The 23,635-nt window shown below is 41.0% G+C and overlaps 1 protein-coding gene across 1 annotated transcript in view; it reads right to left on the bottom strand.

The window, feature by feature from the left end:
- LOC140546158 (CUGBP Elav-like family member 5) overlaps positions 1–23,635 on the bottom strand; it is a 195,165-nt gene that overhangs the window by 13,633 nt on the left and 157,897 nt on the right. The window contains exons 6-7 of the mRNA XM_072669342.1: positions 23,352–23,510; positions 8,452–8,596 (exon numbers count right to left, since the gene is read on the bottom strand). Coding sequence (XP_072525443.1) covers positions 8,452–8,596; positions 23,352–23,510 — 304 coding nt within the window. The remainder of the gene's footprint in view (positions 1–8,451; positions 8,597–23,351; positions 23,511–23,635) is intronic.

The following is a 23,635-nucleotide window of genomic DNA, read 5'->3' as shown; positions in this document are numbered from 1 at the left end:
TCTGGCCACTTTATTAGAAACACCTACTGGTGGAAAGTGTACTGATGTGCAGTTAGACTATTCTAAGGCTACGTTCACACAGCAGGTAAAAGTGGCCTAAATTCAATCTCATTGGTCATATGTGACACAGACGTGTTCTTTGTGTGGCAGTTCCGATTTGGGCCACTTTTTTCATACATGATATTAAAATCTGATACATATCCGACACGCAGCAACTCGACTCAGTCTGAACAGCCAGATCAGAATTAATCGACTTTCACTGCAGTTCATCTCGACATTCGCCATTAATGTGCGCTGAGTAATGTTGGTCATGTTGAGCATTGCTCTTTTGTACATGCACGTCGATTTAGGAGTGTGTTCAGACGAATATCGGACAGTGTGAACAGCCTAAACAATCGGATTTGGTGACGAAGAAAAAAAAAAAATTGCGGGTGATGGACAGACCCAGCAGTGACCCAGACGTGTTTGATACACACATAACAGTATCACACATGCTGCAATGTCACCACCATGTCAGTGCCACTGCTGTGTTGAGAACAGTTCAATTCAATTCAGGGCCCAGTTTCTCAGAAGCATCTTAATGCTAATATGAGTTCAATTGGTAGAGAGAGAGTTCAGTGTGATGCTCGCACACTCAAAAACATATTTTTCTAGGATGCTTTTAGGAAACCCAGCCCAGGTCCGAAAAATTCAGTTCAGATCAGTTCAAATCAGTTCAGATCAATTCGGATCAATTCAGCTCAGTTCAGATCAGTTCAGTCAACTTCAGTTCAATTTGGTTCAGTTTAATTAAGTTAAATTAAGTTAAATTCAATTCAGTTCAGTTCCTTGTTTACATTCAGTTTATGTAATTCCATTTCAGTTCAGCTTAATTCATGTAATTCATATAACTGATGTAAATTTGATTCAGATAAAATTCAGTCCGATTCAGTTTCAGTGATATAGGCATTAGCTTGGAATTTCAGGGTGTTGCATCACTGCACATGCTCCTTCTGTGTTATGCTATAAGGTGAGTGTATCATGATTTAGAGCTGCTACTTCAGCCGTGTGTGTGTGTGTGTGTGTGTGTGCGTGTGTGGTTAGGCAGCGGCCCAGGAGAGCTGTTGTGTCTTTTGCAGTACTTTGTGCAGTGAGTGTCCTCAGTAGTGGTGATAAATTAGACTGCCATGCCTACAACTGTCTGCTCTATACACCAAGGAGAGCCTATGCTTTGCTCTTCAGCGCCTGCTTCTGCACGTACATTCACAGCGTGCACACACACACACACACACACACACACACACACTTATAAGGTTCAGTGGGCGGTCAGAGTCAGAGTAAAAAAACAAAAATCAATGAGTAGGGTAGAGGCTGAAAAAGGCAGGACATTGTGTCAGATGCAGATGGTCTGTATCTGTGTGAGCATGAGAGAGTGTGTGTGTGTGTGTGTGTGTGTGTGTGTGTGTGTGTGTGTGTGTGTTTATGTGTCTGTGTGAATGTGTAAATCTGTTCATTACTGTAAGTCACTATCTGACTTGTGTTCAGTGATGGGTGATATGATGCCCTCCAATTTAACATGCCACTGCTGTCCCACAGAGAGGTATTCAGAGTCAGGCAGCTGCTCTGTATAACTGATCTTATTGAGCCTGCACGTCACACACTGTGAAGTGCACGACTACTATACATACACACACTGTCTGTAAACACCATACATACACACACCTGTGTGAATATGTTAAAGCCAGAATGTTTTTTGTTTTGCTTCTTTGTTAAGGGTTAATCCTTGTATTCTTTAAATTCAAATTCAACTCAAATCAATTCAGTAAATTTTAGTTCAGTTCAGGACTTCAGAAGCATCTTGGAGCTAATTATAGTTTAACCCGGAGTGACAGTGTTAAGTGTGATAATCACCATTTAGAAAGGATATTTGTGCCAAGATGCGTTCAGGAAACTCTGCTCAGTTTAGTTCAGTTCAGTTCAGTTTAATTAAGCTTAGTTTAGTGTAGTTCAATTCAGTTTAATTAAGTTGAGTTCAGATAAGTTTAGTTTAGTTCAAATTATTAGTTTAGTTTCTAAATTCAATTCATTTGAGTTGAGTCGAGTTCAGTTCAGTTCAGTTCTTTTCAGTTCGATTCGGTCCAGTTCAGTTAAACTTTAGTGTAGTTTTTTAGTTAAAGTTAGTTAGTAGTTTAGTTAGTAGTTTATAGTGTAGTTCAATTCAGTTCAGTTAAGCTTAGTTTAGTTCAGTTAAGTTGAGATTAACTTATTTCAGTTTACTTCAGTTCCTTTCAGTTTAATCTAGTTTAGTTAAGTTCAACTAAGTTTAGTTCAATTCAGTTTAATTAAGTTTAGTTTAGTTCAAACTCAATTCAGTTGAGTTGAGCTTAACTCAGTTCAGTTCAGTTAAGTTGAGATTAACTCATTTTAGTTTAATCTAGTTTAGTTGAGATCAGGTCAATTTAGTTGATTTCAGTTCAGTTTAACTCAGTTCAGTTAATTTCAGTTCAGTTTAACTCAGTTCAGTTAATTTCAGTTAAGTTTCAGTTATTTCTGTCAATTTCATTTCAGTTCGAGGTCCGATTTCCCAATCAACTATGCTAATATGATTTTTACCTGGAAGAGAGAGTGTTCAGTGTGATAATCACCATTTAAGAATCAGAAGAATTTACACAAGTATGTGTATGTGTGGCTAAACGCTTAATAAGAGTGTAGATCCTTAAATCAGCATAATCTCAATTACTCAAGCAACAACCACTCCTTTATGTGACAAAATCTTGTTTACACCATTTTCTTTCACAACAGATATAGCTGATCAGCCAGGAAACGCTTAGTGTCCAAATTGAGCTTCATTAGCTTAAAAGTGGAGATATTAAGCTAATGTAATTAACAAAGAAGTCAACAGTCACTCACACGTTTACTGTAAATACATGGCCGCACCTTTCCAACCCACATTTCCATCAACCCTTCATATGTATGTAAGCTTGCTGTGCTGGCCTGGCCAGGGAATCGATGCGGGATAGGGTGGCTGTGGCATCACTGGGGATCGAACCTGCGATCTCTTGATGATAAGGCCAACACTTAAGGTGACTGCGACCTCAGTGAAGACCTGGATGCAATTTAAGCAGATGTAGTGAACTGTGTGGGCATGTATTTACTCTAAGGATTTTGGTAACTATCCAGTGTTAACGTCCAGTGTTTGTTAGCACTGTTAGCCTCCTAGCTCCTTATGGGTGTAGTGTGGTATGCTTGTCTGGCCGGGCAGTCAAACCCCAGCCTGTTTCCCTCATGTTGTTTCCCACTATGCTACACCAAGCACACTTTAAACCCTTTTTTGGTTGTCAGAAATCTCTGGAAGCAAATCACCATACCTTGCAGAGAAAAGTTTGACTCAACTTGTGTACGCCTCCCTGAACACCTTTTAAACTGGCCGTCAACTTCAGAAAGTTAAAGGAGTGTATTTCATTAAAAACTTAGTAAGTAAACAAATCATTAACTGCCTAGACGTGTCTCCAGCACATGTTCGGCAGCACGGATCTCTCTCGTTAAACTCCCGCGCGGGGCTCTGATGCCCATCTGAAATGCATATGCGACGGCTGCCTTTTTTCCATGCTATCGATCGCTACAGATCAATAGGAACCCGCAACACGCTGCAGCCTCTGGCACTGATTAGCATGGCAGGCTGGGAAAGCTGATCTTCTACGTTCTGCCGGGACTCGGACTGGCCATTGTGGGTCTGGCCGGCGGGGCTTGTGTGTTTCATGCGTATTGGAGTGCTGATCTACGGTCAAGTTTCCGGTGCACACAAAACAACAGGGTAGAATTACACATACACCCAAACCACAGAGACAGTAGTAACTGTACTCTAAAAGCACAGCTTTACTAACTAAGTCTGCTGGCTAAGTTTCGTACTCACTTGATGAAACTCAGGGTCCCAATACACACTGGGCTGTATGTACACTGCTTTTCTATACCATGGAACCAAATGTAACTGCTTCCAGCTAAGCTGATTATTCCAGTTCATTAGAAGTTGGTTTCCCAGGGAAGGAACGTGGAGTCCTGGAGTCCTCCATTTCAGTAGGGAATCTCTGTTCATGATGCTGTAGAGTTCAGCACTTGGCTTAATCCCTGTCTGGGAAACTTTCTTCGCACAGCTTGTTGAGGCCTTCCGTGCCAACAGCACAACATCTGGAGCAGATGATCATGAACCTATTGGCTCCATGCCTAATGCTAGGTGTGGGCTTGCGGGGTATACAACCCCCAGCATTGAGCTGTGGAGCAGTGGAACTGTGTTCTCTGGAAGGATGGTGCTCCATCCTGTACTTTTGGAACGGGTTGGGGAGATCCACAGCTCTAGGCCGTCAACTACTCAAACACTCCCCACAGGAAGAAACACACAGGTAACACAGAGGTAAGCCAAGGCACTTGCTACTCTTACAAAAACAATGCACCCATAGGCCTCTTTTCCACTGCAGGGCCACTGCAGGGTTCTGAGCACAGAAAGTAACCCTTACACATCTCAACACGGAACATTGGTTAGCTAACCACCCTTGGGGGCAAGTAACTGATCGGTGGGACGTTGGGATTCACTGATTGGCTCCACATTTGCAAACCCCTCGTGCCGCAAGTTCCAGGGTCAGTACAGAAAATGGCGGAGAGCGTATGTTAGTGTATGAAACCAATGTAGCCAACACTGCTATAGCTAACCGGTAGCACAGTGATAACTGCATGCAGAGTCAAACAGACTTGTTTATGGAGCATTCCAGCATTATTTGGCGTAGTGCATCTATGTAATGGCCTCCTTGGCGTGGTTTGAGAGGAGTGTGATTTCTGCATGCAGGTTATACAACACTGACCGATTAGCCTTGTACCTATAGTGAAATACTAAAGAAAAACTGTTGCATAAGTATTGCGAGATGCTGTGTACTTTCTGGTCCTTGCAACACAGCAAATGGAAAAAGAAAGGTGCGGCCTTGGGAATCTTTCAGCCCTGCGGTGGAAAAGAGGCCGTAGTTTCAAAGGTGAAAAAAGTTCTTAATGATTTTACATGGTTGCCTCTAGTAGAGTTCTAACAAATACTAAAAATTATAAACCGACAAACCCCAAAACTGGGTATTGTCCCACAGGGGGCATTCTCCTCTAGGACTTTACACCTCGCAGAAAGGAAAAAAAGAAAAAAAATAAAAGTTTCATCATAGCTACGCCTCCTGTGTCACTGCTTTAATTCCAGTTCTGACATGTTTCAGGACATCTTTATCAGACCACCGCTGAAACGCTGAAGCTTTCACCGAACACACATTTAGATTAAAACGTTCCAGGGGTGCTGCAGAAGCTGATAACAGCAATATTCTTTTTTTTTTTTATTCCTGGCCAGATAACGTGATAGCTTTAAAAAAACCACATCACTGACAGGTTCAAACATGCTAAACCATCACATTAAAGGCATTTTTCTGCTTTGATCAGCAGCTCCCCTGCAGAGTGGAGAAGATGGAATTGATCTGCATCCAAAGAGGCCCTCATTTCGGAACTTAGCATGACTGCTCATACTTAATCAGTCCGTTCGAAACATGTAAAAACTTTAAAACTTCGCTAGGCAGTATCTCCTACAGAAAAACACGAGGACGGTTACCATGGGCTTAAACGCAGACGTGTTTTTGGAAAACCCTTGAAGACCTTTGAAAAGTGACCTTTAGCTGGCCTACTTTTTGCAGACCCTTCACTGATTAGCCAGCCATGCACTGAACTCGAGCTGTGCCGCCGCAGATCTGCCAGGGCAGCCTTAATCTTCGGCTTTAGCGCTTTGTTAATGTGGAAAACAGCAGCGAGGGCTGCCTCCGCTTTGTCACCTCATTCCTGCAATCACGTCGAGTGGTTGCAGAAGAGCTACTCAAACATACAGCCATCAGCACAGATGGAATTTCTTTAATAATCATACAGCTGAAGTTCGCTAATCAGGGTTTGGAGGTGCAGAGAGACAGAGAGTTAGAGACCAGTTGAGAGAGAGAGACACTGAGACAGAGAGTTCTGTCCTAAAACTTCAAATCTTCAGTTTAGTACCTTCATAATGTACATATTAGCTGCTGGACAGAAAGCGGAAAATGTGTCTTTAGCACATGTTAGCATAATTTGTTTTTTGTTTTTTCCCCCCAAGTTCTTTTGAGACATTTATTTTGGTCCATTTGTCCCCAAGTTCCACATAATGGAAGGGGACATGTGTAAGATTAAATAATAAGATTTTCACAGCACTCATACTACTATCGCAATAGTTAGTGCTGTAAATTATAATAGCTGTTGAGCAGTAAATGAAAATACTGCTTTAACTGAATAGAAAGCCTCCAAATTAAAGAGCTAATCTATTATAGAAATTCTATTTTTGATGCTTGTAAATAAACATACATTTGGGTAACTGTGGGATAAGACAAACTGTCATTTGTTTATGGAAGAAAATGAAATTCAGCATTCAACCTGCCTTTCACACAATTTGGCTCTGCTTTCTACTTCACAAGCCATCTCATTAAAATGGAACCACCCATATATCTCCAAAAGCCTAAAAATTTTGACTGCTACCAGCAGAAAATGAAAACAAATAAAAACAAGGAGACAGAAATCAAAGTACAGCTGACTTCAGCAGAAAGAGATGTGAACTCAAGGTGAAGTAAATATAAGTAAATAAACAAGCCTTTAAAGACAGAGGAGAGGTAAAGTGAGTGGTTTTGTAGTGCTTGTGCACATAAAAAGTGGGTATATAAGACACCCTGTCAGTTCTATATGGAAGAAATCCCAGCATTCAACATGCCTTTCAGATGTGGCTTAGCTTTCTACATCACAAGCCATTTCATTAAAATGATACCACCCCATTTAAGGAGCTCCACCCACTACATTTGTGAACTCAAGGTGAAGTAAATGTTAGCTAGCTAGTGCAAATGAGAACACATTTGGAAGTAACTTATACAAATTTGCACAGCCAAACAAATTATAATGCAAAAGGTGGGGTAAGCATTGGCTCCTTATCATGTAAAAGAACAGGCACTATAACTGGCTGTTCTGAACAGGGCTGTTTAGATATGGTTCAAATGGTTGAGGTGATGCTTGAAATTTGAGGTATTTGGTCAAAGTTGGTCACAGATATTTTGCCAAGTTAACTTATGGAAAAGGGGCATGATACCTTTAAAGACAGAGGAGAGATAGAGTGAGTGAGGGATTGAGGAGCAGAAACAGAGCGAGGAGCTCTCTGTTAAAGCTTTACAGGCTGGAATTTATTATAACCCCACCAACAGCTTCTCTGAAATGCCATGGCACAGAGGAGGTGAAGGTCAGGATGTGACACACACACACACACAGAGGCATACATAATTCTCCTCCTAATACACAGCGAATAACAGCAAATAGCTGCCATTTTTTGTACTATAATTCTGTGTTTAGTGTAAGAGCAGGAGTAAATAATGTACATTAAGCAGAAGCAGTGTACTTCTTTTGGACTGCTGGTTCTGGATCTGCCTCTGGAATGAGCCAAACCCTGACAGTGTGAACACTGATGTAATGTGACTTTCCATGCTTTGACCAATATTACCAGGATTAGCATATAGTAATATTAGAATCTATCCCAGTTCGTAATTATATGGTAGTTACACTATATGGACAAAAGTATTGGGACAACAGCTTTTGCTGAAGTAACTGTCTCTACTGTCCAGGGAAGTAGTTTTTCTCTATTTTGGAGCATTGCTGTGAGGCTTTTATTGCATTCAGCAACCAGAGCATCAGTGAGATCAGAATGTTAGATGTCACCAACCTACCTCATCCACAACTCTCCAACTCATCCCAAAAAGTATTGCATGGAGCACCAACCATCATTCCAGAACACACAGCTCCACTGCTCCACAGCTAAGTGCTGGGAGGCTTCAAACCCCTCTAGCCCACACATGTTTATCTGGTCCAGAGAGTCCTGCTTTATTGCAACTTAATGTAGCTGAATGCCTTCATTATAAGGAGTGTCCATAAATCTATGGACATTTAGTGCATATTAGCATTTACACTTAGTTCTTTCTTGGACGCAGAAATGTACATGCTTTCCTCCATTGTCAGTAGTTTGGGATAAGGAAGGCCTCCCTCCATGTTAAAGGGATATGATCACATGTGGTTCTTCAAGCCTGACTTAGCTACTTTTTCAGAAACACCAACCTTGTAGCTCCATCTTGCTGGTGTACAGCTGTATAGACTGTAGCCTATCTTCTAGACCTTCATCAGTGGCCAGTTTCTGAGCAGATATAGTTTTGGGTGGTGGATCTACCTTAAGCATTGACAGTCTGAACTCTAAAACTGACCAGTGATGAGTGCAGTAAGGGTGGGCGCGACCTTTATAGTGAACCTAAAGTAGCTCATAAAGATCCAGTCCACTGTGCTGGACCCTTGCCCTCCAAAACCAGAGCTGTTTACCACGCTTTTGGTGTGATGATGTGGCCGGTGGCCCAGACTGACCTGACACTGGCGTCATGGGGGTGGGCGGCAGGCCGTTCATGTTGAGCGCCCCCACCTGGTGGATTTGCGTGGCTGGAAATGCCATGCTGGGCGCGAGGTAGGCGCCGTGAGATGCCGCCATTATGGCCGCCTGCTGCTGCATCAGCTGAACAAGAAACAGAGAGGGAGCGAGAGAGAGGGAGAGGGTGGAGAGACATTAGAAAGCTCTCATTAAGATTTAAAAAACAGAACACACATAAACACACACATGAGAAATGATTATGAGCGCTAATTGAATATTTCATCTTCCTGACCCCGCCCCTAACATGCAGGCGTGTGCTCAGGGGAGCCTGTCACACTGCATGTATGTACATTAGTGTCTTAGTGTGAATAAGTTATGAAGCAGCTCTCAAACACTCATTATTAAATAAATTAAAACAAATCCACAACACTGCTCCAACGCTGCCCCAACCCACCCCCCCATCAAAAATAACTAATTACAGTAAGCTTGTCTCTATGGCAAGGCTGACCTGTCCGAGTGTGAGCTAAACAGACTGACTTTATACTCTGGTATAAAAGTGAAGTTCAGCTATTACTACTACTACAAGTACAACTACTGATACTACTACTGCTACTTGTACTATTACTACAACTACTATTACCACTACTAGTATTACAGCTATTACCCATACTAGTATTACTATTACTGCTGCTACTACCACTACTATTACAGTTGCTACTGCTTTTACTACAACTACTGCTACTACTATTTCTACTACTATTACAAGTACTGACACTACTACTGCTACTTCTATTATTTCTTCTAGTATTACTGCTACTACCACTACTGCTGCTACCAATGCTACTATTACTACTGCTGCTGTGATTCATACTACTACTATTGCTACTGCTACAAACACTACTGCTGCTACTACTACTTCTATTACTACCAATACTCCTATTACTACTGCCACTTCTATTACTACTACTACTACTGCTGCTACTTCTATTACTACCAATACTGCTATTACTACTGCTACTACTGATATTACTACTGCTACTACCACTACTGCTGCTACTACTACTTCTATTACTACCAATACTGCTATTACAAGTACTGACACTACTACTGCTACTACTATTATTTCTTCAAGTATTACTGCTACCACCACTACTGCTGCTACCAAAGCTACTATTACTACTGTTGCTGTGATTCATACTACTACTACTATTACTACTGCTACTACCACTACTGCTGCTACTACTACATCTATTACTACCAATACTCCTATTACTACTGCCACTACTGCTATTACTACTGCCACTACTGCTATTACTACTGCTACTACTACTTCTATTACCACCAATACTGCTATTACAAGTACTGACACTACTGCTGCTACTACTATGTTTATTACTACCAATACTCCTATTACTACTGCCACTTATATTAATACTGCTACTACTACTGCTGCTGCTACTTCTATTACTACCAATACTCCTATTACTACTGCCACTATTGCTATTACTACTGCTACTACTACTGGTGCTACTATTACTACAAATACTCCTATTACTACTGCCACTACTGCTATTACTACTGCTACTACTACTGGTGCTACTATTACTACTACTGCTATTACTACCAATACTGCTACTACTATTGTCACTACTGCTATTACTACTGCTGCTACTACTACTAATGCAACTACTACTACTGCTGTTATATTACTACTACTTCTGCTACTATTATTACTACTGCTACTAATAGTACTGCTGCTATTAAATACTATTGCTATTTTCCTCATGTATTGTCTTGACTTCAGGCATTTTAGTTTATTAAGGTATGAAAAACTTTTTCCCAGGGAAATTGGATGAAGTGTACCTTCATGGTAAGCAATTTGCGAATACGGATCATGCTGTACCTTTAAAGGTTACTTTTATATTTGTTTGCACCTCCCTGTGCCTGTTTGGAAAGTGTAATAGTAATAGTAATAATAATAACCATAATAATAATAATAGCTTGTTTAAATAATGGACTTGTTTAAATCATAATGAGTAACTTTTTCAAACTGTTAAAATGTTCGAGTGTAAACAGTGTGGTAAATGCTTTACCTTCATATCAGCTTCTCATTTACACTATGAGATGCTTTTAGGCTAGTATATATGTACTTTGTAAATGTGTAAATATTGTAAACAGGGCTGCCCTGAAAATGAGGCGTTCAGTCTCAGTGGGATTCCCCCACTTAAATAAATAAATAAATAAATAAATAAATAAAGAATCTGGGGCCTGTGTGATTTTTGAGGCAAATGATCACAGGCCAAGAAACCCACATCTGGCTCCATATACACTCTAATCTATAGCTGCCCACAAACAGGCCAGGACACACAGATCTATAAGCCAAAGCATTAGCATGCATATGTAATGCCTGTGCTCCATGAGCAGCATGTTAGTGTGTTATTATTGGTCTGCATGTGGACACTGCGGCGAACAGAACACAGAGCTAATGATGCCCAATGAGTGTAACACATATTACAGCACATCACGTCCGGTTATGACAAGAGTGGGAATTACTACTGTGTATGTGTGTGTTATGCTAATGCTTGTGCCTATATATAGAAGTACAGGTATGTGTCTGTATGTGTATGTAAGACAAGACAGGTTTATTTATTTAGCTCATTTTGTATCTTAGCAAATTTAATCACTCATACAAGCACACAAACAATTTATGCATCTCGGGAACAAATTAAACTTAACAAGTCAAACGTAATGCCTGCCCAGGAATGTAGTGAAAGCTAAACACACATTAGCAACTCTATGTAGCTTTTCAGAATATGAAATCCTTTGCTTACCTGTTTTAGAGTTTCCGTTATTAAATTCAGTAAAGGTATTGTTTGACTAAAGAGAAAGTGCTGTTGTGTTTACACCTACGCATCCTTATGGAAGTGCAGACAACAAAAAAAAACATGATTACAAATATCATAACTTTTTATCTTGAGAAACACAAGTCATGATCTCGAGAAGTTGTTTTGTTGAGATCCCAACTTATGTTTGTTTTCTCAGGATCAGTTTGTTGTGATAGCAAGAAAACAATTGGCCTTGCTCTCTCAGGGGTGGGTTGATGGCCCTTCCTCTCCACATCACTCCTAGTGTGATGTTGGTCAGTCTGTAAGCTGTTGTTTTGGAGATGGGGAGCCGTGCTTTGCTCAGAGCGCACTGGCTACCTAGCGATGCTGCACCAGTGGCAGCTTGGCTTCGCATGTGATGGAGGAGACATGTGCTAGTTTTCACCCTCCTAGTGTTAGGGGCATTGCTAGTGCTATTGATGACTTTTCTCCTTCTCCTGTAACGTGACGATTCACCACTTTATTGGTCACATCCATGGAAATACATGTGGTCTCAGATCTTTTTACAAGATCACAAGGAAATTAAGTTGTGATCATGAGAAAACATCTGTTATCTTGAGATAACAAGAAAATTAAATTGTGATCACAAGAAAACAGGTTTTGCAATCCTAAGATCACAAAACGTTGGTTATCCAGAGATAAGAAAAAATGTTGTCATCACAAAAACATTTATCTAGAGATAATGAGAAAAATAAGCTGTGATCACAAGAAAACAGCATTTAATATGTTAACATTTTCCTTTCTGGTTAGCATGTCCCTACTGTTTACCCATGCTGTTTCTTTTCAACTTTCATTTCAAATGTGGTAAGGTGGTACTGCCAGTGTAACACCCTATTTACACTGCATATGCCTTATAAACCCCTCTAGCTGATGCTTGGTATTAGCCATGGTACCTTTAGTCTCATGTGACTATATTGACGGTGCTCTTCTGCAGAGCTTACATAAGCTGTATGCACCCATTTGAGAAATGAGTACACCTTTTGTTAGCTGAAAACACTAATAAGAAGGGGTGTCCACTAACCTTTGGACATATATATATTCAGATATGTGAGTAGTGTGTGTATGTGTGTGTCAGTGTAAGGGAAAGAAAACAAAACCCAGAGTGCCGGGAAGAAATCAGTGAAAGAAGAGACCGAGATGTGGACTGTGTCGAAATAGTCCCTCGATAACATGATCTTTCCATCACCTTCATTCTGTCTCTTCCTCTGTTTGAACATTACAGAGGAACCGATAAGACTGTATTTACCAGCCAGTGAAACGTGTTCTATGAACACACAGCAATTATCACTACAAATACAGAGCGTCAGGCTAACGCACTTTACACCATTTGTTTTAGATTGTCTTTTGATGAATGTTTGTCTCAGGGTTTGTCAAACAGGACCTAGCTGCAGTAACACATTCAACCACTAGGGGACAGTAGTATCCATTGCCAGTGTCTGTCTCTGCCAGCCCACTTCTTTGCACTCATACTCAGAAGAACACCATCGCAGTACAGCGTTCTGTCTTTCAGCAGCCCAGTCTTTCTTTGTCTGTTCTTTAAGGTTATGTAAACGGGGCGCGGCTGTCGCGATTGGTTGGAGCAATGGAGTGCGGATGTATTAGCTTTCAAGAATTCTATTGGTGATTAATAAGAGTAATTAGAGTCACGTAAAAAGGCCGACCAATAAAAACCCTCACCTAACAAACTGTTCAACAACCCCCTCCAAACATCCCAGCATGCCTCACCCGAAAAGATAAACAAGCTTTTAAAAAGCTTAAAAAAAAGGCTTCCAGGCAGTTGCTAGGTAGTTGCTATGGTACCCTAGATGGTTGCTGTGGTGTTGCAAGCTGGCTGCTTTGGCTAAATATTATTCATTTATTTATTTAAAAATCCTGATTTAGGATTGGTTTCCACTCTTCTTCTAATAAACGTTTGAAATTGTTTCATTGCTAAATTAATTACAGTCACTTTTTTTAACCCCAAATTTAAATCTTCCTTTATAAAATGCACAAAGCTGTTTAGGTTTAGAGTTAGTTTAGTTTACTTAGAGTTAACAGATTTAAGCAGCAGCATACCTCATTTGAACAGGCAGTTGCTAGGCTTGCTGCTAAGTGGTTGCTAGGTAGTGGCTATGGTACCCTAGATGGTCGCTGTGGTGTTTTTAAGTGACTGCTACGGTTTGGTGTTGCAAGCCGGCTGCTTTGGTGTTGTAAAGTGGTTGCTAGGTGATTGCAACAGTATTGTTTAGGTGTTGCAAGGGGATTGCTCTGCTATTTCATGTAGTTGCTATTGTGTTGCTTAGTGAGTGCTAGGGTGTTGCTATGCTGTGTCAGATGGTTTCCGCAGTGTCTCAGGTGGTTGCTTGGATGTTAGTTTTGGTAGAAACAGCGTACAGACATCTAGTCCAATTTTTCAAACCAAATTAGAAACTGCAGCTCTGATCTTGTCAAAATACCTGAGTTACAGTCGAAATAGCAGATTCCTCTACAGTACACTTACAGCATCTGACACACTCTTGTCCAGAGCCACTTAGGAAAGAGCTTTGAGGTCCACTCTGAGAAATGCATTCTTAGCTTGTACAAATAGTACAGAGTCTAGAAAAGAACCTCGAGCTAAGATACTACCAGTCGCAGGAGCCAGGGCTATTATCTAGATGACAGGAAGCCAGTCAGGGGAGCTCAAGAGTGAAATGGTTTTCAGTGTAAGCTCCTTCTGCAGGCCTCAGAGTGGTTGCCATTGCTCCAGTTTCATCTATGCTTGATCTGTAATGGATGTGATCTAACAAAGCCGAAAACGGAACCAGAATCTCTCATTTCTCAGTTTTTTCACACTGACAGAGGGGGACAAAAAACACAGTGCATCCAACAAGAGAGACAGTCCTGTACATCTTATTAACTATCCATTCTCCTGAGTTGGTTCTAAGTCAGACCTGAAAACATTTTCAAATTATTGTCGGTTGGACGATTGTACTACATCTAAGTTAAGCATACACATTATATGGACAAAAGTATTTGGACTGCTGATTCATTGTTTCTTAAGAAATTTAGAGAATTAAAAAAGCTTTCTACTAGATTTCAGAGCATTGCTGTGAGGATCTGATTGCATTTTTTAACCCCAAATTTAAATGGCATCTTTCTTTATAAAATGCACAAAGCTGATCAGATTTAGAGTTTAGTTTAGTGTAATTAGATTTAATCAGTGTAACAGATTTAAGCAGTTATTATAATGAGCTTTTATTTGATAACTCAATATATTAAGACATAGCAATCCATATTCATATTCATTTGTTTGGAAGGACAAACATGCCTTTTTAGTTGTCACTGAAATAAATGACCATGGTCATACGGTTTATTATAGAGCAGTTTCAAAAAATAATAATTATTTTTTAATTATATGATTTCAGCTTAAAGTTTATGCATTCTACATTTCACTTGCCAATTTTGATTATTATGACATCAGTGTTGTAATATGTAATATGTGCAAAAAATCTCTCTTTTGGCCTGAAGAAAGAGGTCGTAATGCTATGCTACTACGTTTTAGCTCATCAAAACTAGGCCGGCTGGAAACAGCATCAAATTTGCCACCATGCAGTGTTAGCTTGGCGGATATGAAATTAACAGCATATGCTAAATAAATGGTGTGGTACTTTTCTCGCAGTAGGCTGAATGGGGTTCTTTGCTTTCTATAGGCTCATTTATGCTCGGACGGAGCCTTTTGTCCGTACTCTGCTTTAATTTTGTCTATATGTGTGCACTTTCTCTGCAAGCTTACAGATATGGACAGAACGGAACAGTACCGCTGGAAATCGTGGGGGTAGTCTAGCCAATGGTGCATGCAAAACATGACCACTGCCATATGAACATGATGAGAAAGAAGCAAACTCATGGTGAAACTTTTAGTACACTGTTTACAGCCGGTTACACACTGCTGATGATTTCGTCTGCGGTTAGAGCTCCGGGCTATTAATGACAGGGTTGTGGGTTCGATACCCAGGCTCTTGTTGGGCCCTTGAGCAAGGCATTTCACCCTCTCTGCTCCCTGGGCGCTGGAGTTGGCTGCCCACAGCTCTGGGTGTATGTGTGTTCACTGCCCACAGTTCACTAGTGTGTGTGTGTGTGTGTGTGTGTGTGTGTGTTTACAGATAGGTAAAATGCAATGGACACATTTCGCTGTACGTAGTACAGTGACAAATACCTTTACCTTAACCTCTGACTCTACACTGCCCTCTAGTGGATGTACTGCTTAACGTCCATGCCAACGTAAAGGATGCATAGAAGTATGCGGACAGTGACGGTTACAATGGGGTGGACGTCATTTTCAGATGTAAAGGGATTATAAATGAGCCTTAATGAGCTTTTTTCTGGTCTTTGCTTCTACTGCAGCTTCTGCTTTTTACTTTCTCTTTCTTTTATCTCTCCAACTCTCTCTCTCTCTCTCTCTCTCTCTCATGCTGGCGTCAGGCCTATCTGACAGTATGGCTGGTTCAACTGCTTGAGAGATGTATGTTGTCCTGCTTACTTGGCACATCACACACACACACACCCCCTTTCTCACTCTCCTCGTTTATCTCTCCGTCTGTCACTCTCTCTCTCTCTCTCTCTCTTTCTTTCCCTCTCTGGAACTGCCTCCTCCTGCTTTTCGCCCCAAAATCCCATTTGCAGCCTGTCTGTCAGCTCGAAGCAGAATCTTGTCCTCCTTCGCCACATCCGTAGAGGTGCTCGTCGCACTCCTCCGCTCGCTCCTCCTCCTCCTCTTACTCGCAAACACTCTCCCATCTCTCATCCCAGGCCGTGACGGCCACATCATCCTGAACTGGCCGGGACCTGTTTAGATGCAGTGGTCAGGAAAGAGCTGGATAATCCTCCACTCCGGTTTTGGAAGCACGCGCAGGTGATAGCCGACTTCACCAAGCTTTTCCGCCTGCTAATCTCGTCAAGTCCCAGCCGCCATGAGTTGTGTAATTTCACTGTGGACTGGGCAAGGACTTCTGGGATTGGTTTTGGTCAGTATACTGTGTAGAAGATTTCTCGTTTATAAAGCAAGAAACCTGGCTGCCATAGAAATATGAGTTAACTGTAAATGCTATAAATATCGTAAGAAATGTAAAGAATGTCAATTAAAATCGTAAAGAGTTGTAAACAGTATCTGTGCCTCATATCTAAATGAGCCAGGTTACTTTTTAAAGTTAAAGCACCAGTTTTTTTTTTCTAAGGCAGACAATCGCACCTCCTCATGTGGGTAAACCAGCTTCTAAAAAACTGTTTCCGAATGGACGGCCATATATAAATTTACATAGTTATGATGTCATAACCATGGAAAAGTTCTGTGAAAATGAGCGGACAAAACTACAGCATTCCGAATAGATGGCCATATGTAAGTGTTCATAGTTATGATGTCACAACCATGGAAAAATTCTACTCTTCAGTGTTAAAGCGATAAGCTAATTGAGTCCTGCGATTTGTACATATGCTTTCATTGATAGCTACATTAGCCTCGTAGCTCCAGACCCAGACTGTATGGACTGAGAAATAAAGGGTGCGTTTTAAAACGTTACCATGGTTCACATTCTGCTCTTGTTATGTCAAAAAGAGCTGGGAAATAAGTTTTTCATGATAGAGGCTCTTTAACTTTAGGTAAAGTTGCCCATCCAGACCTTCCTGCCAATCCCTATTTAACACACGCATTATCTTCTTTCTGGAACGTTCTCTGATTACTATGCTAATGAAGCTGGCAGGAACTTTGAATCCGACACATCCTACGCTACAACGACGTAGCCAATGGAATGCGGCATGGAGCGTTACTAAACGTGTGAAACATTCGCAGTTTGAAATGAAGGCCTTTGGAACAGCACAGCCTGCGCGCATCAACACAGTAAGCTTGAATGTATGGGGTATTAAGGGTGTGAATGTAGACAATTTCAGTAGCACTGCCCACACACTTTAACCCTGAGACGCTGCAGTCTAATTTAACAAAAGCGTGATTTAATTATTGTACATTAAAGGCCAAATGCCCTATATTTTATACTATTCCTTTCAGACTGACATATCCCATATACAGTTGTATGCAAAGGTTCAGGCACCTCTGTTCAAATGTTCATGGAGCCTGGGCGGGGTTGCGGCTGGGGCATCACCCGCTCTGAGGCTGGGAGTGCTGTGTGGTAGTGGGAGCTGTAACGTTTAGGTGAGAATTAGCAGTGACTAAACCGGGGAAGAGCTGTGTTAAAATCCAACCATCACTGATATGTTGTTACTTTGATCTTCTCCCCAATCCACATTCTGAAATTTCTTTGCTCCAATAAAATGATAAAGTGAATAATCTATTTAAAAAAAGACAATGTGTGTATTTATAATACATTATTAAGACACATGTATTACTTACTCTCATATCTATCCAACTTTTGCAAATGTTAGAGCAATATATTACCACCCCCAATATTGTCATTACTGCAACAGCCTGAAATTTCAAGAAAGTTTAAAAGGTAACGTGTTTATGTCTGGAAAAGTGAGTCATTTATTCATGCGTTCCTCCTGATCGTGTCATTATTGTTCAAACAACATTTTGCAAAAAAAAAAAACCAAAAACAAAAAAGAATAAATTTTCACATGTATTTAAAGACCTTTTTACAGTAGCTGTTGAGTAGCGTTAAAAAACATGATCTAGGGTCTGTTTTTATCAAAAATTACTCCAATTCGTCTTTAAACAACTCAAAACCATCAGCATATGTTTTACTGTGTATAAATGAAAGCTGAATGCATCACTTCCTACGACTAATTTGGCATGTGAATGAGTGGACAACGCTGAAATAAACCAAACAGGCATGTGTAAATGTGTAAACTCTATATATTTGCATAGTTATGATGTCACAACCATGGAAAATTCACAATATCAGGGTGTAGTTCTGTCTGGGAGGACAATAAGTTGAATAGATAATATATATAAAGTGGATGGTTGTGATGTCTTTAATGCCTTTGATGTATATAGGTAGTGTAAACCACAATATTGCAAATAAAACAAACCTTAATATTCACATTATTTCTACATATGTAAAGTCTAGGGTCTGATCTAGGGTCTGTTTCTGTGAAGACCTCAACACTGTTATTACCGCAACCTGATCTTTCACCAACACAAACCATCAGCATCTTTTGAACTGAAATGAAAGCTGAATCACTTTCTGAAACGAATGTTCAGTTTTTCAGGCAATGATGCCGTTTACACCTGGTTACTTCATGTGACTAGTATCTGGAATGTAACCTGATTTATACTTGGTCGTCCAATGTGTCTCCGGTGAAATGCAGATATGCTATGTGGGATGGAATATGCAAATTGGCTGATTGCGCAGCAGTTATTACTGGTGTTTGGGTTTGTACTGGGAGGAGTTTCAAAACAATACTGTGATGGGTTTTGGACCACCGTGCACATTTGCATTTTTATGTGGCGTGGCCTTATCCTGATATCATTCCGATACTCAAGACGCATGAAGTGACCAGATGTAAACAGGGTCTATATATGACCGTAAGACATCAGTAGAGCTCTAAAGAATACAGAACAAAGGTAAAAAGTAAAGGTACACAAATACCCAGTATTTCAATACAATTCCATTTTACAGAACTGTGTCCACTAAGACTGTCAGACACAAGAACAGTTTTTACCCTCAGGCCATCAGACTCATCAACAGCTGATCACCATCATCAGCTACAGGCTGACCATAGATACTACTGATAAACTCATCCTATCCTACCGTTACTGCATTACTGCACCATTACTCATTTCACACATGTTTACACACAATATTTCATCTGTATAGTTTTGCACACTGCTATTCTGTGAATAGCACTGTAAAGCACACTGTATAGAAATGCCCTTGTAAAGTCTAAGTATACTGTGCATACTATTGTTCTCTGTATATTGTGTATTGTCTGTAAATTCTATGTATAGTAGCTGTATATTGTTAATACTAGAGAGACACTAACAGCCGGAAACAAATTCCTTGTGTGTGTGAACATACTTGGCCAATAAATCTGATTCAGATTCTGATGTGCTATAAGCTCAGCCATGGTATTCATTAAGTCGGGGTAATTAAAGGCTGTAAACACTGTCTTGAAAGCAAAGTAATTGCTAATTTGACATGATAGCAAAAAGAGCCCATTTTGAATAAACACCCAAATGCATCATTAGAAAGGACCAGCACATCAGATCAGCTGGACTAACTGAAGATCACTGAGGGTTAGAATGAGAAACCTCAAACTTGGTAAAGCCCTCTTTTCATAGGTGTGCGTGCTAGTGGTAGTGATTGAGTATAAGTGTATGAATGGCTGGTGGCTGTGTGTCTGTGTGTGTGTGTGGCGTGTGGGTGTGTGTGTGTGTGTGTGTTTCCCCTGGTCCCTCAGGGCTGAATTTTACTATTTAAGGAAATGTTTGAAGTGCTAGCCGTTCCCATTTTAATAATCCACATGGAATTGAAATCATTTACGCTCATCTCCTGCAAACAGAGCGCTGGTCCTGAAGGGGAGGGAGTGTATGTGTGTGTGGGGAGGGGTGTGGATTTGTGGAAGGCTGAGACTAGGTGGGGGTCCTCTGTGTTTACGATGTTGAGGGTCAGAGAGCAGGTGGATTGTGGTATACCTGGGGGGTTTCCGTCTGTTGGGCTATGGTTGGATGTCAAAGGGGGTCTTACACACTCACAACACACACACCCACACACACACACCCACACACACACACGAGCTTCAATATGGAGCACATTCACACGCACAAGATAAATATTTTATGTTATTATATGTATTCTAATAAGGCATTAACATTATGAAATACACACACATTCTAACTCAGAATGTATGTGTGCACACACACACACACACACACACACTCAACAATGAAGTTTATTGTTGTTTTTACTTTAATAAGTCTAAAGCACATCAAATGTAGATACAGATGCACACTGAGTGAGTCATTTTTGGGTGTATTTACAGAGATAAGATTGGTGACAGTCTAACCCCTGTGTTTGTTAGCAGTGTTAGCCTAGCATCTCTTCTTCAAAACTAAAGAACCATCGTAGATAGCGATCATTTCATGGCAGGTCCACTGCATTTGGAGTAAGTAATAAATCATGCTGATTTGATTTTTAGCCAAACTGCTCCTTTAATATTTCATTATATAGTAATGTACATACACAATATGGACAAAAGTATTTGGACACCTGCTCATTCAATGTTTCTTCCAGAATTAACAGTATTAAAAAGAGTTTCTCCTGCTTTTGTTGTAGTAACTGTCTCTACTGTCCAGGGAAGGATACTTTCTACTAGATTTTGAAGCATTGCTGTGAGGATTTCTTTTTTTTGCATGTAGCGAAAACAAGAGCATTAGTGAGGTCAGGATGTTGGATGGTAGGAGATTTGGTACGTAGCCATGTGTACAAACACACACACACACACACACACACACACACACACACACTGACACACATGCATACATATCTGCACACTCACAAGATTCAGCATGTAGCGATGCGCACCCACACGCACACACTCCCACTGTAATTAAGGCTGTGAGCCTGTAGGGTATAGTCTATATATAGGCCGAGCGGATCTATTTGATGTGCAGTATAGATCCTTTGGCGCGGCACATCCAGCAGATTATAACACAGCAGCTTTTAACACGTTTTAATACCGTGTTTAATCTGCTCTTCAGAGCGTGGGCGAAGGAGGCCGCATTCTGCTACATCAGAAAGAATATCTATATCTAATCGCGTTATCGTTTGATAAGTAGCTCATGAATATTCGCTGGAATTAGGCCTTTTTGAATACATTAACCCAGCCATAAACGAACACATAGCTCATCTGACGGAGATTAATTGCGTTTCGCGAGCGTCCGGCATTCTGAAGTGCATCTCCGTCATCTGACGAAGCCAAACTGCGAGCAATCTGCGCTACGAAAAAAAAGAGGACAAAATAAAAGGGACGTCCTCTGATCAAAGTGAAATATTGGTAAAGCAAACGTAGAGTAAGGCAAACGCATTGTGAGCGGAGAAATCCGCAGAGGGCTCCGAAGGGAGTGGCTGAGTTAAAATTACATGGGAACTCCGAGTTCCTCCCTGAGTATTCATGAGAGGGGAATTGAAATGGTGTCAATGCATTATTCAATGCCTTGATGGGGGGGAAAAAACAGATGACAGGCCATCAGGCATTGATATGGGCAGCTGGAGTGTGTATGTGTGGATGGTAAGACTTCTCTGTGACCCTGTGTCGTCTCGGTTCGTCTTCCTCTGGAGATGGACTTGTTATTCAAAAAGGAGAGTCTGTAGCCACCGTCTTTAGTTGTAACAATAATATATTTTATTGCAATCGAAAGAACAGTGTGGAGAGAGTCTGCCAATTCTGGGTGCCCTTCGGTCTCTCTCTCCGACTTAGGAATACCTTGAGTTTTTATACCTTATTTCACGCCACATTCTGTTGGAATGTTGCCATATATGGAATGTTTACATTTCATCCATAGGGAACAGCCATTAGCTCCCCCATTACCTAAGTGGTCCATGGCCACTTCTGGACAGCGTTTAACTCACTGACACGTCTGCCCAACGGGATGTCCAAATCTAAACAGCATCTTATCTCTGTTCAATTTGTGTATATTTGGTCAAGAAACGGGACCCCCTTTCTTTTCTACATCTACAAAGTCAATGAATATACTACACCTGCAGTAAGAACACAGAGTCAGTACAAGAGCTATTGGTACAGTGGTGGACAAAAGCTTGGACAACCCCCAGCGTGATAATATATTAAAGTGGCCTAGAATGGTGTTTATCTTGGAATTTTTAAATAAATATTGAGAGTTCGGTACATAGAATTTGACAACTGTGAACCTCAAACACTGTTTTCCTTCATTAAAATGAAAATCCAGCAAAATAAAACTCCAGCCCACCAGAGAAAGCATTTCAAGGCTAAGCACAATAGCTACTTCAGCAGAATATGAAAGCATGGCTAAATAGGCTAAAAGCTAAGAATACTGTGAGGGTGAAGACCAACACATGAACAGCCAGCCTCTTTTTTTTTTTTTTGGATGCAATGCCACTGGCTAACAAACGCGTTCTGATGAAAGCGCTGTGTACTAGCCAGCACCGCCATCTACCCACCTTGGAGAGAGCAAGGCCAATTGTGCTCTCTTGGGGCGCTGGCTGCCAATGGCTAGCAGCATGACCGGGATTCAAACTAGCTATCCTCTGGATCACAGTGACAGTGCCTTATTCAGCTAGACCACTCAGGGCCCCTGTGGTGCTAGGCTAGGCTAGGCTGTATGGTTTCAGTGAGCCGTTACAGTCCTGTAAACCGGCCAATCAGAGCAGAGCTCTTTTACAAGCCTATAAAATTCCATTAAAGGGAAATCAGGGCATTTCTTTCTGAGGCAACATGACATGGTGGTAAATGAGCAAATACTGGCATGTTTTTGGGCCTCCACCCAGGTCACATTTACTATCTGTACATACATAAAATACTCAATAAATGCATTCTATGACACCCTAAAATGAAAAGAAGTAAACACACAGCATGTTTAAGATCACTGTCCAGTCTCTTTTCAGCTTCGCTTTCCTGACTGAATGTGCTGCATTTGCCTCTGGGTTCCTGGAAGCTCATGGTTGTAATGAGTTGTAAGATTTGAATAGTTCTAACATTGATTTCATGCTGGAAACGTCAGTAGCAGGCCATTCGTAATGGCGGTCCTGGACCATCTGCCTAACCAGTCCTAATGATGTCTGAATGAGTTTAGAGAGTTCTCAGGCTTTGTACAACTGCGTGTCGAAACCTCTGCATATCATCCAGTGTGCAGTAAATATCTAGTGCATTAACACTAGCCTGGCAGCTCAGCGTGTTTAAAAACCGATCATGTGCACGAGGGTAGAGTCATGGGAGGGTGGGTGTAACCCAGTGTGTGTGTGTATATATATATATATATATATATATATATATATATATATATATATATATATATATATATATATAGTGTGTGTGTGTGTGTTTGTGTGTGTGTGTGGGCGTGCACTCACGGCATGTGTGTAGGTGCTGTAGGTGCTGCTGTACGTGCTGAAAGGCAGAGCCACAGCAGGGTTGAAGATGCCAAACTGGCCCACCATCTGTTGCATGCGGCGAATGGTCCGCTCTTTATCAGTGTCTGCGAACTTCACCACCAGACTGGAGGATGCCCCCTGAGAAAGAGAGAGGGAGAGAGAGAGAATTACATTGAATTGTCTTACTGAGAAATAGTCATTTCCACATACAGAACATGAAACCTGAAAACTTTGTCTCCAGGAGGGATGTGGGGAGTTGTCCA

This window comes from Salminus brasiliensis, chromosome 23 (genome assembly GCF_030463535.1).
Source record: "Salminus brasiliensis chromosome 23, fSalBra1.hap2, whole genome shotgun sequence".
Classification (NCBI taxonomy): Eukaryota; Metazoa; Chordata; class Actinopteri; order Characiformes; family Bryconidae; genus Salminus; species Salminus brasiliensis.
Note: the sequence above shows the minus strand (reverse complement) of the source record. Positions and strands in the feature narration are given on the sequence as shown.